This window comes from Oryza sativa, chromosome 1 (assembly GCF_034140825.1).
Source record: "Oryza sativa Japonica Group chromosome 1, ASM3414082v1".
Taxonomy (NCBI): domain Eukaryota; kingdom Viridiplantae; phylum Streptophyta; class Magnoliopsida; order Poales; family Poaceae; genus Oryza; species Oryza sativa.
In genome coordinates this window covers 22,266,051-22,282,202 of record NC_089035.1, presented here as the reverse complement: position 1 = coordinate 22,282,202, position 16,152 = coordinate 22,266,051, and the positions used below count along the sequence as shown (strand labels likewise).

Here is a 16,152-nt window from a genome sequence, read left to right as displayed (position 1 = left end):
TTCACGAAAGAAAATGAGAAGAAAATAAAATAAAATAGCTACAACTCTCTAATTAAAGTGGCAAACTATTATAAAGAAGGTAACCTATTGTGTGGTATTTTATCCTTTATATTCTGATAAGTGTTATTTGGATAAAACAATAAAACTATACATATAGAGTAGCATATTGTTGTCCTTTTCGTCAGCTCATAACGAATATGACAGCTGCTTATAAAGAATATGCCATGGCTACTTACATACATAATGGTCGCCAGAAAAATGGTTCGTTTCCATTGCTTCGTTTGTTAATTTATATATAACTTAGTTTTAGAGATCAAACTTTATAGAAGCATTTTTATATGTGAAAATTATATTAGCGGATTAATGTTTTAAAGTGCTTTCATGCAATGTTGTTTAGCTAGCTAGCTCGGCGGCGAGGTTGGTCCCCTCCTCGAGGGGGACGCGAGGCAGCACGGCCATGGGCGGCAGCGGGCTGCTGCTGGTGATCGACGGCGTCGTCGTCGTCACTACGTTTTCCTCGTCGCGCTAGCTAAAGATCCATCGTTATCCTTTCCATTAAAGGAGGCGAAATCAACGGTGATATCAGGTTTCAGATTCAAAGAAAGATGTCAAGCAAGCGCCGAATCTAAGTACTCGACTTGCCCGACCCGCCTCTTCCACTAGACCTCGTCTTTCAAAGAGCAGCAGCCATGCAAGCTTAATAGAACCTTGTCCGATCCAGAACTCCGGCTATTTCCACAACCACCGCTGCTGGAAGCCCTCCTTGCTCCCCACCCCCGAGGAGGAGGCCGCCCTCGTCGCGTCCGCCGACGGCTCGACACATCCATCGCCCCCGACAACCTCTCCTCCATCTTTCCTATTCTCTCTCTCGTTTGATTCAGAGCAGTGGGAAGCGCCACGGCCGGCAGCAGCGGGGGCTTCGAGTCCTTCTCCCCGAATGTCGCCGCCCCTTCTCCCTGCCGATCGCTGCCCTTTGCGCCATCCTTCTCGCCGGCAGTCACCCATCTCTTCGCCGCCTGTTGCACCGTCCACCCCGCTAGCCGCTGCTCGTCTCGTCGCCCTGGCCGCATCTCCTCCTCCTCTAGCGACCGCCCCTTCTCCCCGCCGGCCACCGCCCGTCGGCCGTCGCACCTGAGAGAGGAGAAGAGAAAGGAGAGGGGAGATGGGGAGTGAGGAGGAAGAAGAGGGGAGTGAGATTGATATGTGGGGCCCACGTGGGCCTCACCTTGTTTTAATTATTGTTTTTGTGTAACTGACATGTGGGCCCAAGAATTTTTATTTCTTTTTCAAATTAAATTGCCACGTAAGCCCCACGTCAATACCACGTGAGATGGAAACCGAGTCAAATTAGCCACGTAGGCGCCATGTCAGCGAAAACCGCCATCCAAACTGCTTTGGGATATATTTTGCACCGGTTTTAACAGTTGAGGGACCTATTGTATCTGGTTTTGTAGTTGAAGGACGAAAATCGTATTCATCGACAAGTTAAGGGACCTCAAATAAACTTATTCCAAATGAAACTCCAGCTTCCCAGTAAACAAAGAAAGCCCATATAGCAGAAGCAGGCCAGACCTACAATCCCTAAAAACATTGCGCCCGAACTCATGATTGTTGCATACAGTGACAGCTGGACGCAACGGTCAGCCGCCGTCCGCGAGGCAGCAAGTCGCCGTTTTGGGTTCGTTTGGAAACTTTGGATCATTGGTAATCCAAGAATTAAATTTGAAAATATAATGTTCATTTCATTTTTTCCTCAGAAATATTCGTGATACAAATTTTTTTACGAAAATATACCATCAATATCGTATAACTGTTGCACAAAAATGCGTGACGTCACGAATGGTATCGCGCGGTGAAAATGCGGGACCACGCGGTCTCGCGGAATAAAAGAGCTAGACCGAACGCTCTCGCGAAATCAAACAACCACACTGTCCAATATCTCCATTTGATTAGTAATTGATTACTCAATTAATAATTAACTAATAATAATTAGTAATTAATTTTCCTAATTAATGATTAATTAATAATTAATTAATCAATAATCAGGATAATTAATCGCTAATTAAATCATCATGGCACCGGTATCACTCCTTGCTTCAGCGATACCGAACGGTTGTCTCGTGCCGTTGCTGCGTGATACCGCTCGCGATTCCACGTTATTTTCGTGTAATATTTGTACGAGACCGATGGTATATTTCGGTAAAAAATTAATTTTGTATCCCGAATATTCTTGAGAATAAAATGAATGAAAAATATATTTTTAAATTTAATTCGCTAATCCAAATCGTGAAATATTGGTGTTTCCAAATATTTAGCCAAAATTTTTGGTGAAGTGGGGTTAATAGTTGGATAAATTTTATAAAACCCCACCTGGCAGAAGTTACACAAAACCACATGATTTTAACCCATGGCATAACCTTGTGATCCTAAAGTTTCACAAAACACACAATTAACCATTTTAATATACTCCTATATCAAAATTTTAAAAGGTGGGTATGACATTCATATGATAGATAAAATCCTCATAATTTAAAATGTGATTGTACAACTCAGAAATATGGTAGATCAAAAATCGAAATGATCAATTGTGTGGATTTATAAAACTTTAGAACCACAATAGGTGGGATTTTATGAAATATGCTCTATTTAGTTTGTTGCCAAATTGTTTTACTAGTGTTTAAGGCTATATTTGTTCCCTTGCCGAAGTAGGGTTAATTGGTTTGTTGCCAAATTATTTTAATGTTTAATTTTATGATTTTTCCTTGCTAAAAATTATTTTTTTCCCAACAAACCAAATGAAGGCCCACATAGTAATGGCTACCAATTTCTTGATGGTTGTAAATTTGGTCTACAAACCCAGCCGACGTCAAAAGACAAAACCCTTGTATCTTTGTCCTAAATTTTTTCTAGTTTTTTTTCGAGGGAAACCTCTGAAAAGGGCAGGGAGCTCCTGCAATTTCACTAATAAAAAGGAAAAGTCCATTTTATACCCTCTAACTTTGTGCTCGTCTAAAATACAACTATTAAAACCCGACACTTTAACACCTTAAGTTGTTTTTATGGTGGTTTTGGTACATGTGGATGACAATTGTATAAATGATCCACATCAACAGTTATAAGGCCAAAGCCAGATGTTTCTCCCTTCGGCTGGGTTTGCCTTGCGAGTAGCGGCAGCTAACGGGTTGACAACAAGGCTCTACACTGTGGTCGAGGGGGAGGAGGAGGACCCACCCATCTTCTTCCTTCCCCCCTCCCTTCCTATACCTTCTCCCTCCAATCTTTTTCCAAGAGAAATCGTTGGAGGCTCAGAGCTCTCGTATGCTTCCTCAAGCTAGCGCTTAGCCAAGGAGCGCAAGCTCGCCGCCGGCCTATATTCTCTTGAGCTTGGCCAAAGGTGCGGTCTCCGTTGAGCTCATTGCCGATCCCCTCTTCTCCTTGGTCAAAGGGTACGGGCTCGCTGTCAACCTCGGCGCCGACGCCATCTTCTTCGAGCTCAGCGTGGGGGTGGCTTCGTGTCAGGCAAGGAGGGGCGGCACAGCGGGAAGCTCACCGGCCGCTATGTCCATCTCGTTCTACTTGTTCCTGAGCCAATCATCTTTCTCGATATGCTTGTTCCACCGGCGTGCGGCTGTCAATCAAGGGCGACATGACCTCCAATGTGTTCTACTATGTCACCGGCGTCACCGGCCAGGCCGTCGACCAGAGCGCCATTGATGCGGTGAGGCAGAGGGTTGGCATGGACTGTCTCGTTGGCAAGGAAGAGCACCGGCAGCGGCTCTACTAGAAATCACTGTTGGATAGTATAGGGAGAGGAATATTTTAATACCATATTGAGTTGCATGCACCAATCAGTTCAACTCAAAAGCTTAAGCTTATAAGGAAAAGTGGGCAATTCACTTTATATTCCAACACTCCCCCTCACGCGAGCCTCTAGCATGGAATAGAAGTGGGCTGCAATTTTTTTATTTAATAGAAGTGGGCTGCAATTTTTTATTTAATTGCGTGCTAGCCAGGATTCGAACTCGAGACCTCCAGCTCTGATACCATATTGAGTTGCATGCACCAACCAGTTTAACCCAAAAGCTTAAACTTATGAGGAAAGGTAGTCAATTCATTTTATATTCCAACAATCCCGACCAGGTCACCACGAAGACAACAATGATGGCAGCACATTGGATTGTTGTTCTACCTTGGCAACTTTGTCAGGAGGAACTTGGTCAGCTTGGGTTGATCAAATCGTGCTCATAGACATGAAGCTAAAATGGAGAATCCAAGAAGGCAAGAACAACCCAACAATTCAGTCAAAACACATTGTTCATCTTGCTTCCTGCTACTGTTCTTCGACACACACCATGCTGCTGTACATAGAACATTCTGAAACACAATGTGAAGGTGCAGAATTGGTCGATGAATGCTCAGACAAGTCTCTGCGACCCAGCTGCTTGCTGCTGCCTCCTCCCCTCATGGAGCTACTCCTTCCCAGCGCCGTCGTTTCCGCCGGCTACTGCGCGCTCCTTCTCCGTGCCGCCGACACCGCTAGTTAACGCCGTCGCTGGCTCCGCCGCTCCAGCAAGCGGCAAGACACGCGCGCGGCTGTTGGCCACTGCACTTCACGGCGCCACTGTGTTAGTTGCCGCCACTCACAAGGCAAACCCCCAACGGAGAAAAAAACATGTCTTTGGCCCATATAACCGCTGACGTGGAGCATTTATACAGCTGGCATCCACATATGCCAAAACCACCATAAAAACAGCATATGAGTTAAAGTATCCGGTTTTAATAGTTGGAGGGTGTATTATATCCGGTTTTGTAATTTGGTGGTGTATTTTAGACAAGCACAAAAGTTAGTGGGTGTAAAATGGACTTTTCCCTAAAAGAAAAGAGTTATCCCGTTTATAAGGAAAACTAGAGAAAAAACCATTACAACAACACGGTTTAATTGAGGAAAAAACAGCAAAAATCCTAGGACGTTTTCAAAGAGACCTAATCCTTGCAAACCCAAACCTAGTAACCATGGCCAACAGTCCTACAATCAAAAAAAAAATCCTAAGACTAGAAGGACACACCGACAGAACAACGATAACGCCTAAGTCAAATGAATATAAAATTTTCACCTGGAGAGATTCCTTGAGGCGACGAAGAAACAACAGAATCCGTAGCAACATCTTCAAAAAGGGGAACACTGCCCGATGCTGTCACCACTCCTAGCGCCGGCAAGCCACCCAAGGCTTTCGCCTTAGAGTCTCATCCAACCGCCATGGCCTACAAGGAAGTTCACTCAATGTCTCATGCGCACCCAAAGTCACCACCTGTACAACAAAAGCCACGTCGGTGTTGGGTTTTCCTAACCACTGGCACCAAGCCGTCTGTAACGTCCCGCCTCTCCCAGGCCGAGCCCGCTTACATCTGGCAGCTCTCATAGGGCAGTCTGTAACGTCCCGCCTCTCTCAGGCCAAGCCCACTTACATCTAACAGCTCTCATAGGTCATAGACTGCCCTCAAGCCGTCTGTAACTTACATATGGCAGCTCTCATAGGTGGCCAAGCCCGCTTACATCTGACAGCTCTCATAAGGTCATAGACTGTCCTCAAGCCGTCTGTAACTTACATCTGGCAGCTCTCATAGGTGGCCAAGCCCGCTTACATCTGACAGCTCTCATAGGTCATAGACTGTCCTCAAGCCGTCTGTAACTTACATCTGGCAGCTCTAATAGGTCATAGACTGCCCTCAAGCCGTCTGTAACGTCCCGCCTCTCCCAGGCCGAGCCCGTTTACATCTGGCAGCTCTCATAGGTCATAGACTGCCCTCAAGCCGTCTGTAACGTCCTGTCTCTCCCAGGCCGAGCCGCTTACATCTGGCAGCTCTCATAGGTCATAGACTGCCCTCACATGCAGCTCTCATAGGTGGCCAAGCCCGCTTACATCTGACAGCTCTCATAGGTCATAGACTGTCCTCAAGCCGTCTGTAACTTACATCCGGCAGCTCTAATAGGTCATAGACTCATAGGTCATAGACTGCCCTCAAGCCGTCTGTAACGTCCCGCCTCTCCCAGGCCGAGCCTGCTTACATCTGGCAGCTCTCATAGGTCATAGACTGCCCTCAAGCCGTCTGTAACGTCCTGTCTCTCCCAGGCCGAGCCGCTTACATCTGGCAGCTCTCATAGGTCATAGACTGCCCCTCTCCCAGGCCGAGCCGCTTACATCTGGCCGAGCCCACTTACATCTGGCAGCTCTCATAAGTCATAGACTGCCCTCACAGACCAACACATGTTTTTTCTGCACACTTTGTCCTCACTCGTGTGCACCCGGGAAGAATTTCCCGGTCAATCACCCATCCCGAAATTGCTCCAGACCAAGCACGCTTAACCTCAGAGTTCTTTCGAGATCGGCTTCCAGAAAAGAAGTTGCAACTTGTTGATATGAGTATTCTATTAATCCTATTAAGCCCTAGGCCGGGATGTCACATCCTCACCCCCTTAAGACATCGACGTCCTCGTCGGTCAACCCCAGGTCAGGAACGTCCCATCCTGGCCACGTCCGTGCGTCCAGTGCCAGCGCATGTGCCATGCTGTGTGACCACTCCGGATCCACACCAGCCATGCGCACCATGCTCGCGCAACTGCGACACACGCGCCCGTGAAACCACGAGAGTCGGCTCTGATACCACTTTGTAACGTCCCGCCTCTCCCAGGCCGAGCCCGCTTATATCCGGCAGCTCTCATAGGTCATAGACTGCCCTCACATTTAACCTCAGAGTTCTTTCGAGATCGGCTTCCGGAAAAAGAAGTTGCAATTTGTTGATATGAGTATTCTATTAATCCTATTAAGCCCTAGGCCGGGATGTCACACCGTCGAAGGCGTCCAGCTGTCAACATATCATAAGATTATTAGTAATATCTAAATACACCGGCCCAACCATACCTAGCATATCACAAGACTATCGGGTAATGGACAACTCATCTTTTATTGTGCTAGAGAGGAAAAAAAAGTAAATTACACTTTGTACTAGTTTTCATATTATGTCATTCTTTAACCATTATTTTCATTTACACAACAGCTAACTTTACATTTCAATTTAGACCACCCTAACTCAGCAACCATTCCGCCCACTAGCTTTCTCTCTCTATTTTCTTTTTCCCTCTAATAGTTGGGGAAATGCTAAATCTATCAAGGAGGAGTCCGGATCTCCGCTCTTTGTCGAGTCGACTCCTATTCCTATCTCCTTAAGTCCCTACAAGCCCAACAGCCTCGACCTCAATGACGATCATGACAATAGTGTGCATGACGATGGAGGAGGAGAAAAGACATGTCGGTAAATAAAGGGTGTGGTTGCGCATGTAAAGGCGAAGAGGAGAAACGATGGTAGCTCATGAAAAAAGAGTGGTGGTGGTGCGTGCAGCGGCAGTGGTTGCTGGTGGTATGAGAAATTTATTGTTGACACAATTCCTAACTGTGTTTATTAATCTTTTTCTATTAGTATTGCTGATACGTGAGTTACCGGTTGTTATAAAGAAAAAGCTAAAGTTTTAAGGTAGTAAAGATATTGAGATAAAAGGTAAAGTAGTCGAGTATCTTCCCCTTCCCTAGGCGTAAAAGAAAGAAAACCTCCCGTCTCTCGTCTCCTCCGCCGCCAAGACGAGTCGCGGCTGAACAGGGGAGGGGCGCCGCAATCTCCATCTGGCGAGCAGAGCAGGGGAGGGGAGGGGAGGGGATCCTGGTGAGCATCCATCCACATCCTCTTTCTGATTCATCTCTCTCCCCCACCGCCACTACTTTTGTCTGGAATTTGCTCGCGTTCGTTCGTTTCGTTAACCCTAGCTTCTCTTCTAGATCTGGATGAAGCTCTTCTCTTAATTTCAGAGCCTTAAACCTTAGTACTACAAGTAACAGTTTGTTTGTTCCCCCAAACCCCCATGTCCCAAGTTGGATCCGCCCCTGTTAAGACTATTCTGATGTTCTTGAGCCGCTTACTGGCTTATGCATGATCCTTATGTTATTAGTCACTCCATCTAGCTTGCTATGTGCTGCTCAGTGTCTTTTACCTCATGCGAAATGTGGTCAGAATTGCTTTTTATTTTGAGATAGTTCAGTCCCGGATTTGGACTGTAACCCTAACATCAAAGGGTCTTGATTTTCAGTATTTTCCACTTTTTTTAGCTTTTGTTCACCATGTAAATTGAGGCGTGTCATCATCTAGCATGATATTAACCATTTTCTAGCATGCCCTGTACTGATTGGAGTCTTTCAACTCATGAAAAGAATTATTTCAGTTCTATTTCCTCTTATTATATGGTTCTTTTGGTTAAGATGTACCGATTAAGAGAAACTAGCTTGCTTACCTTGTCCTAACTGAGTGAGTTCTTCTGGTAATGATTCAGAGCTGCTATCCCCTCCCCTGCCCATGCTGGTTGTTACTAAACCTGGTCAACTCCCAGTTGAGTTTCTTGAACCCTCTGCTGCCCAGAAACTGGTGATTGGATTTGATTGTGAAGGCGTAGACCTTTGCCGCCATGGTGCTCTCTGTATCATGCAGGTGAGTTCAAATGAAGCTTATGAAGCATGAAGTATGTTCATGCGATCTTCTGTTTCATAATAGTGGTCCTTTCAAACTATTTTGTATCTACCATCTCCTAATAGTGGTCCTTCCATCCTGCAAAGTGTCAGCCATGCCCTACATAAGGAAGTTCACTATCGCTTATATGCTTTTAGATTCCTTTTTCACGATCTTCCAAACTAGGAAAATCATTCGCAATGGTAATTGCTTGTTGTCTTGCCTCACCTTTGAGTACTATGTATTGATATGCGCCTTTTAGATGCAACCACTACCTCCTGTTATTTCCGTGTATTGTGTACACATAGATTCCTATTGAGCTTATTTTTAATTTCGACATATTGTTTGGTCCTTGCTGATGTAATGATGAATACCTTTTTATTGGTCCATTTGGATTTTTTTTTCAGATTGCATTTCCTGACGCTGTTTACTTAGTTGATGCTATTGAGGGTGGGAAAGAACTTATTGAAGCTTGCAAACCAGCACTTGAATCAGAATATGTCACCAAAGTTATTCATGACTGCAAAAGGGACAGTGAGGTGCCTAACCCACAACTCTGAAGTTATTGTAGTGCATTATTATTTTTTTCTGTTCTAGAAGATTGATCCTGACTAATGGTTGAGAGTTACGATATTGCAGGCTCTGTATTTCCAGTTTGGCATAAAATTGCATAATGTGATGGATACACAGGTAATCAGCATATGCATGTGGTGTGCACTATAGTGGCATGCTTACTGACTAAATTTATAGTTAACTCGGTACTTTCTCTGTTGTTTACATGTAAATTATTATCTGCTGCTTTCTTAATGATGTTCATATGCATGTGGTATGCGCCACAGTGGCATGCTTACTGACTAAATTTATAGGCATCTCGGTAATTTTTCTGTTGTGCACATGCAAATTATAATCTGCTGCTTTTCTAATTCTATTCATCAAAACTGAACCATTACCAATTTATCATGAGCTTAGGACCATTAACCCTGTACAGAGCTGAAATAATTGCATTATCATTCGCCATTGTAGATATGTAATGCGAATTGGCAGCTATTTGTATGGTAGTTTCTATTTGGAGGGACTTCAATTATCACTCTTGTGCAGATCGCTTATTCTCTGTTAGAGGAGCAGGAAGGGAAAAAGAGAGGATACGATGAGTACATATCTTTTGTCAGCCTCCTTGCTGATCCCCGATATTGTGGTACTTACTATACTGAATTAGTTTAAACCATTGAGTTCCTTTGAATCGAAAAGACGAAACTGCTGTGCATGTTTTGTTCCTTCTGATCTGTTCTTTCACAGTATACTGTATACTTATATAAGCTCCCCTTGGTTGTAGTTTACCTTGTGCTGGCATGCAAGCTCTTTCTTTTCCTTATACATATTATCTGCTCCTACGTTTTACATTTATATATTCTTAAGCATTGTCGCCATACCACCCTTTTTTTTTTCCTTTAGAAAAAAAAAAGGAAGTGTTGCCTCAGAGTTTTTTTTTTTGTATTCATGAAGTTCCACTTGATTGTGATCTTTTGGTGCCAGGTTCTTATTTTGAACTATAAGTTAATGTAATGCAACACATTATGCTTAGTGTTACTGCTAGTGCTTTAACTTTGATGTATATGCCTTACATATCCAAGCTGCTGCAAGTTTTGTCCAAGCGTAACTTCTATATGACATGGTTATTTCAGTCATGAATCGTTTCAACGTGGACATTCTGCCTTATTATATGTTCATTTAATGTGTGTATGATTAGGCCTTAGGCTGCAACCTATCAGTTCACCCATGAATATTAGAACACCTGGGATGATTGCTCCCTCTCTCTTATACAGTTTTCTATTACTTCTGTAATTCTTTAAATTAATACTTTGCAAATATGTTGAAAGCCTTTTGGTAGGTTGTGCATTGAAACTACAAAATGTACTGTGGTTGCATCACAGCAGTTTGCTGCTTCTGTCAAACATTTTTATCAATTAATTGTTATGCTCTTTAAGCTACCTAGATGTTGACAAAGTGTATGAAGGACCGCAGCACATTTTCTTGTGTTCTGTTTGATTGATCATATGGTGTGATACTGCTTTGTGTAGGAATGGCATATCCTGAAAAGGAAGAAGTCCGTACCCTTCTAAGGCAGGTTAGCAATATGTGACGGGAATTGTAGAACTTTGTTAGACAGAAAGTTATTGTGCTGAAGATCTGAAATCTTATGTTACTCTCTATTTTATGATAATGCTTGGCTATCCGATGCTTCACTGTGCTGATATCCTGGTTTCTTGACAACTGACAAGTGCTTACATCGGTTTTCAGGACCCTAACTTTTGGACGCATAGGCCTTTATCTGAAATGATGATTCGAGCAGCCACAGATGATGTCCGCTTCCTTCTCAGTATACATGAGAAAATGATGGAGAAGTTAAGCAAAGTATCTTTATGGCGTCTGTCAGTTCGCAGTGAGCTATACTGCAGGTGCTTTTGCATAAATGACAACAAGTATGCGGATTGGCCACCTCTTCCAACTGTCCCTGGTCAGTGCATCTAAATGTGTTTTTCTCCCCATTTGTTCATATTGCAAATCCATTTAGTTATCATATGCTAAAAGGTCCATTTTGCCTATAGTTTCTTCAGATACTATTGAAACTTGATAGTCAGAATGACAATTTTGAAATGCAAGTCAGGGTTGCTTTATGGGCTGGCATTTTTAGGTGAAGTGTTAGAAAGTAACTTGGACCTTGGCAAGCAAGTATAGTCTTAAATATAAGCATCACTAACACATCATGGATGTCTTTCAATTGTATTCTTTAATTCTTCAAGTTTATTTTATATTCAACTTTGTAAAACCGGACATTTGTGCTAAACTGCTGATTGATATTTGTGTCATACAGATGAAATTGAACCTGATGTTTATGTTCCTGAGGTGGATATCCTGTCAGTCTTGGATGTGCCTCCTGGCAAAATGGGGCGTGTTATTGGCAGAAAAGGATCATCAATAATGGAAGTGAAAGCATCTTGCAAGTAAACATACTAAGTCTGATTTTGTAGATGTTCTCTAAATCTATATTATTCTGTGAAGCTTTATTTATTCCTTTTCATTTCAACGCATATTTGCAGTGTTGAAATCCATATTGGTGGTGCAAAGGGACCTCCAGACAGGGTAAGTTTCCTAGGGCCTTTGTCTGTTGTAATTAATATATTCAATTGGTTACTGGTCAGTCCACACTCCACAGTCATGCTTCACTGACTTACTGGCTCCATCTATCGACTTGAACAAATTAATACTACTAATAACTAAAGTTCTTGTAATTCTACAAATGGAAAAAGACTACCAAATAGGTAGTCATTGAAACATATTATTTTGAAGTGCCAGGCTCAGCACATTGTTGTCCTAACAAACTTGTTAAGTTTAGAGTGGGTTTCATATAATCACAAACATTTAGCGGGACTGGGCTCCTAACATGTATGGCTCTAATAAAAAGTTGTTTCTGATTTATTTTGGCACAAGTCTTGCTGCTCTTTTTTTTTTATTTACATTTTGCCCTATGAGGTTCCATTCCTTGTCTTTACTACCTGTAAGTCTGTAACATTCTAAGCAGACTTATCTCAAGGTGATCACTACTGAACAGATATATCTATCTTCTAGCTAAGGTGATCAGTACCATAGTAGGCTTGCGTGGGCTAGGGCTGGATGCATATGAAAATTGTGTGCAGCCTATATATGTCACAATCAGTACCCTAGCTGGACTGATCCGTGAGGCAACACGTAGTGAGAAAGCAATTGCTGCTAGTAAATGAATAGCGAGATCACATTAGGTGGTCCTTCTCCCTAGCACATGAAAAGACGGTGGAAAAAAGGCGATACATACCCAAACACTGAATAGTCTTCCATTCTCTTCTTTGAATAACCTTCTACATTATGCAGACAAACCAATCGAGCATATACATATTTTTCTAATTTCCACTGATCCTCATCCAATTTCCCTTAATTCAGGTATTCATCATTGGACCAGTGCAGGAAGTCAGAAAAGCTGAGGCTATCCTCCGAGGCCGCATGCTGGAGTTCTAGAGCAACAACCTTTTGTGATACCCCGGCTTCAAACTGCTCTCCTCAATATGTCAGTCTTGTGTGCACAAAAGGGATATACAGAAATGCATGTGGTACTGGGTGCCTCCAGGATCTCTGATCCTAGACATGATAAAACAGAATAAAAAGAATTGAAAGGTTACCTCCATCTGTGCCAGTGCTCCCAGTTCAATTAATCACCATCATGCTGAGGTTTCTAAGCTTGCAGGTCTCCAGTAAGCAGATCAGAGGATCTGGGCGACTTTTGCTTGATCCATCTCACTCTCATTCATCAAACTGTACCTGTATACATTGAACATTGCGATCGCGCTCATCCCGGCGCATTCATCGTCGCCTGGACCAGCGTGCGATCGGCAGGAGAATTTGGGGTGGTGTCCTACCACCACCGTTAGGTCCGTTGCTGGAGATTGGGTTGGGAGATTTCGCTTTGAATGCTGATGGCAACCCCGTTGCCTGGGAACAAAACTCGCTATAGCTGTGATGCTTTGCCTGGAGGTCCGGCTAAACGTCATTGAAGACGAGACGGGGAGGGGAGGGGAGGCTCGCCCACAGGTGAGAGGTGAGGTGGTGATCAAATCAAAACCATCGGCCCAAATCTTCAGACTTAGCAACCAACCGGATGGGGACCCAACACGGCGATGGGTACGTCGGTGTTAGGACCACCTTGTTACTGTTCCTCGTGCGATTTTGTTAGGCCGGCTTAGCTTGTTATCACTGCTCCTCTCGTGTCTATCTCGTCCCAGCCTCTTGATTTGACCACCTTTTTCCTATGCGCCTCTTTTCCACGCCTAGGATAATAGGGCATGCCAATCTAAACTTTCCCAAATTTTGGTAAATTTTATCTTAAAACAACGTCAAATTTTAGAAGTTCTCCAAGCAAACATCACTTCCCTATTCTTTACAGGGTTGGGAGAAAGTTTGTGGTTGGTCTCGATGAAAGTTAAGCCTTTTAGTTTGTTATAGGCTGAGTTCGGGAGGCAAGGTTGCCAACCTTACTTTCAGAAAAAAAAAACCAAGCAAAGGATTAGCGCATAATTATAAAGTATTGGCTACAAACTTTAAAATGGATTAATATAATTTTTAGAAATTTTTATAAAAACATTCACATTTAGTAATTTAGGAAGCTTACGCGTGGAAATGAAACGGGAGAGGTTGGTAAAGTAGTAAAACACAGCCTTGGAGAGCTAGTCGCAAGTTGCTGGTGAAGTTTGTCATTATACAAGATCGCTTTACCTTTTATTAGTGCTTCTTACTAAATTTTTAGTCCTTTAGTTTTCTTCCAATACTTTACTAGTTACTGTTTACTATTATATTAATATATGATAAATTGGTAAATGTTAAAATTATAGAGATGGTATAGACAAGATAATGTTTGTTAATGAGCTTAACGACTTAGCCGAGGTGGCTTAATATCTACCTGCATTTTTGGAAAATATTTGGTGGAAACTACATATGTACATATGTAGTGAAAACCTAAAAACTAAAAACTACAGTTGGATTAAAAAATAGATGTATGGGATTTGTCTACGTATTTTAAACTTTTTATTTATGGTGACGTGGATGAATTTCGGACGTTTATTTTTTGATCAAACATTATTTTTCTTTTTTTTAACGACTCCCACTAAACGTGCGAAGTTCTATTGATAGAGCAGGAAATTCAACGGTATAGTTTGAACTGTATATTTACCCCCTATCCTGGTACGAAAAACTGCGTACAAGAATTTTATATACCATCTTAGCAGTAACTTCAAAGGAAACAATTGAAAAATTATTGTAGGAACGTCAGAGAGAACAATTCAACCCCCATAGGTTCCAGTATTCCTGGGGGTAAAAAATAAACTACTACTCCAGAATATATTTTACTTCATAAAAGAAGGCCCTATTTGTTTCAGCTTATGATTATTATAATCTAGATTATTAAGCCAGATTACTATAAGCTGGATTATAATAAGCTGACATAAAATAAGCTGTGAGTTGTTTGTTTGTCTGGATTATTGGGTTTGAAAGGCTAAAGTCTATAATGCCCTCAGCTATTTGTTCGGTTGATAGCATAGGTGGATAATTTTTCTCAAGTATGTAAGGGTAGTGGGTCTTTAGCCACTTAATAATCTGAAAAAAGCTCCTCTAGAGCAGCTTATTAGATTATAATAATCTGCTATAATAATCTACTTGTTTGTTTCAGCTTACTCCTAATAAATTAGATTATAATAGTCCTAAACCGAATCAAACAGGGCCGAAAACAAGTTGCAATTGAACTGTTTGTTCGTATCAGAGATTACCCAAATCCAATCCTTGTCCAGATTATTCCCCCCCCTGTTACAACTGGCAAACATTACTCCGTCACATTTACAACTGTTTGTCCCGATCCAATCCTCACTGTCTGGTAAAGAATGATAGTAGAAGCTGTCGGAATATTTGCCTCCAGAATCCATCCCCCCTGTAGCTGCTGTGATGTGTGCTGTGCTTCTCCTGCACCTGAAAATGGTCAAGCCGGGAGAGGAATTTTCCCCGGGAGATTTTGATCGATTTTGCCAAGTTCTATCCTAGGATGAATTTCGCGGGAGGGCTGTGGCTGAGGTGGGTTAGGCGATCGGGGTCGATCGGCGAGGCCAGCGCGGCCCACGTACGGGACGGCGACGGGGCGGCCGCCGTTTGGACGCACGCGCAGCGACGGCGACCCGCCGGAGATGGCGCCTAGCGGCGGCGCGGATCGGGATTGGCCGCGACCCATGTGTCCCGAGCGTGCCGCGTGGGGGCCGCATATGCATGTAATGTAACACCAGTGCGCGCACGCTTGCGTGTAACTCGCGTGCGGCCGAGAAGCGCGCGGCACGTCGACGGCGACGGCGGCCGGACGGACGGGGGAGGCAGGCAGGCCAGTTGGCCGGCGGTCCAGCCAGAGCCGGGAATCGACAGCGACGGCGGCTATCTCCCGGGCCATGGATTGGATATATACTCTGTATATTGCTTGATTAAATGATGCTATATACTCCATCCCTCTCTAAATATTTGACGCCGTTGACTTTTTAAACATATTTGATTGCTCGTCTTATTCAAAAACTTTTATGAAATATATAAAACTACATGTATACATAAAGATATATTTAATAATAAATCAAATAATAGGAAAAAGAATTAATAATTACTTAAATTTTTTGAATAAAGCGAATGGTTAAATATATTTTAAAAAATCAACGATGTTAAATATATAGCTATATATGCTGCAATCATTGTGCTATACATGCGTACACAGTACACTACGCGAGTATACGTACGCGTGGAATACTGGATTTTGGTCGTCCTTGCTTTCGGGCTAATTTGTACGGACTCCCAACTTGTCGTCGTACGCGTAGATACGTACAGATCCTGCAGATTAATGGTAATACTGAGTTTCAGATGAAAGTTGAGCTTCAGAAATGGACGCATAAATCTGACCTGCATATGCCTAGCTTATATGTGGGCGCTAATGTATACTTACATACGTACGTACATATACTAGGAGAGGGGAAGTTAATGGATAGACGACCATACACG

General features: G+C 43.0%; 1 protein-coding gene across 1 annotated transcript; it reads left to right on the top strand.

Moving 5' to 3' along the window:
* Window positions 1-7,556: 7,556 nt before the first annotated feature.
* Window positions 7,557-12,766, top strand: LOC4326337 (uncharacterized). Its single transcript, XM_015766433.2, has 10 exons — window positions 7,557-7,716; window positions 8,378-8,532; window positions 8,958-9,089; window positions 9,190-9,240; window positions 9,649-9,745; window positions 10,629-10,675; window positions 10,849-11,065; window positions 11,423-11,552; window positions 11,649-11,691; window positions 12,526-12,766. The coding sequence occupies exons 2-10, from the start codon at window positions 8,401-8,403 to the stop codon at window positions 12,598-12,600; spliced, it is 924 nt and encodes a 307-aa protein (XP_015621919.1). The 5' UTR covers window positions 7,557-7,716; window positions 8,378-8,400; the 3' UTR covers window positions 12,601-12,766.
* The last annotated feature ends 3,386 nt before the right edge of the window (window positions 12,767-16,152 follow it).

Bases quoted from the DNA above. Each gene is read 5' to 3' on its own strand.
- LOC4326337 (XM_015766433.2), top strand. From the start codon at position 8,401: ATGCTGGTTGTTACTAAACCTGGTCAACTCCCAGTTGAGTTTCTTGAA. The intron at 10,676-10,848 runs GTTAGCAATATG...ATCGGTTTTCAG, and splicing joins TCCGTACCCTTCTAAGGCAG to GACCCTAACTTTTGGACGCA. The intron at 11,692-12,525 runs GTAAGTTTCCTA...CCCTTAATTCAG, and splicing joins CAAAGGGACCTCCAGACAGG to GTATTCATCATTGGACCAGT.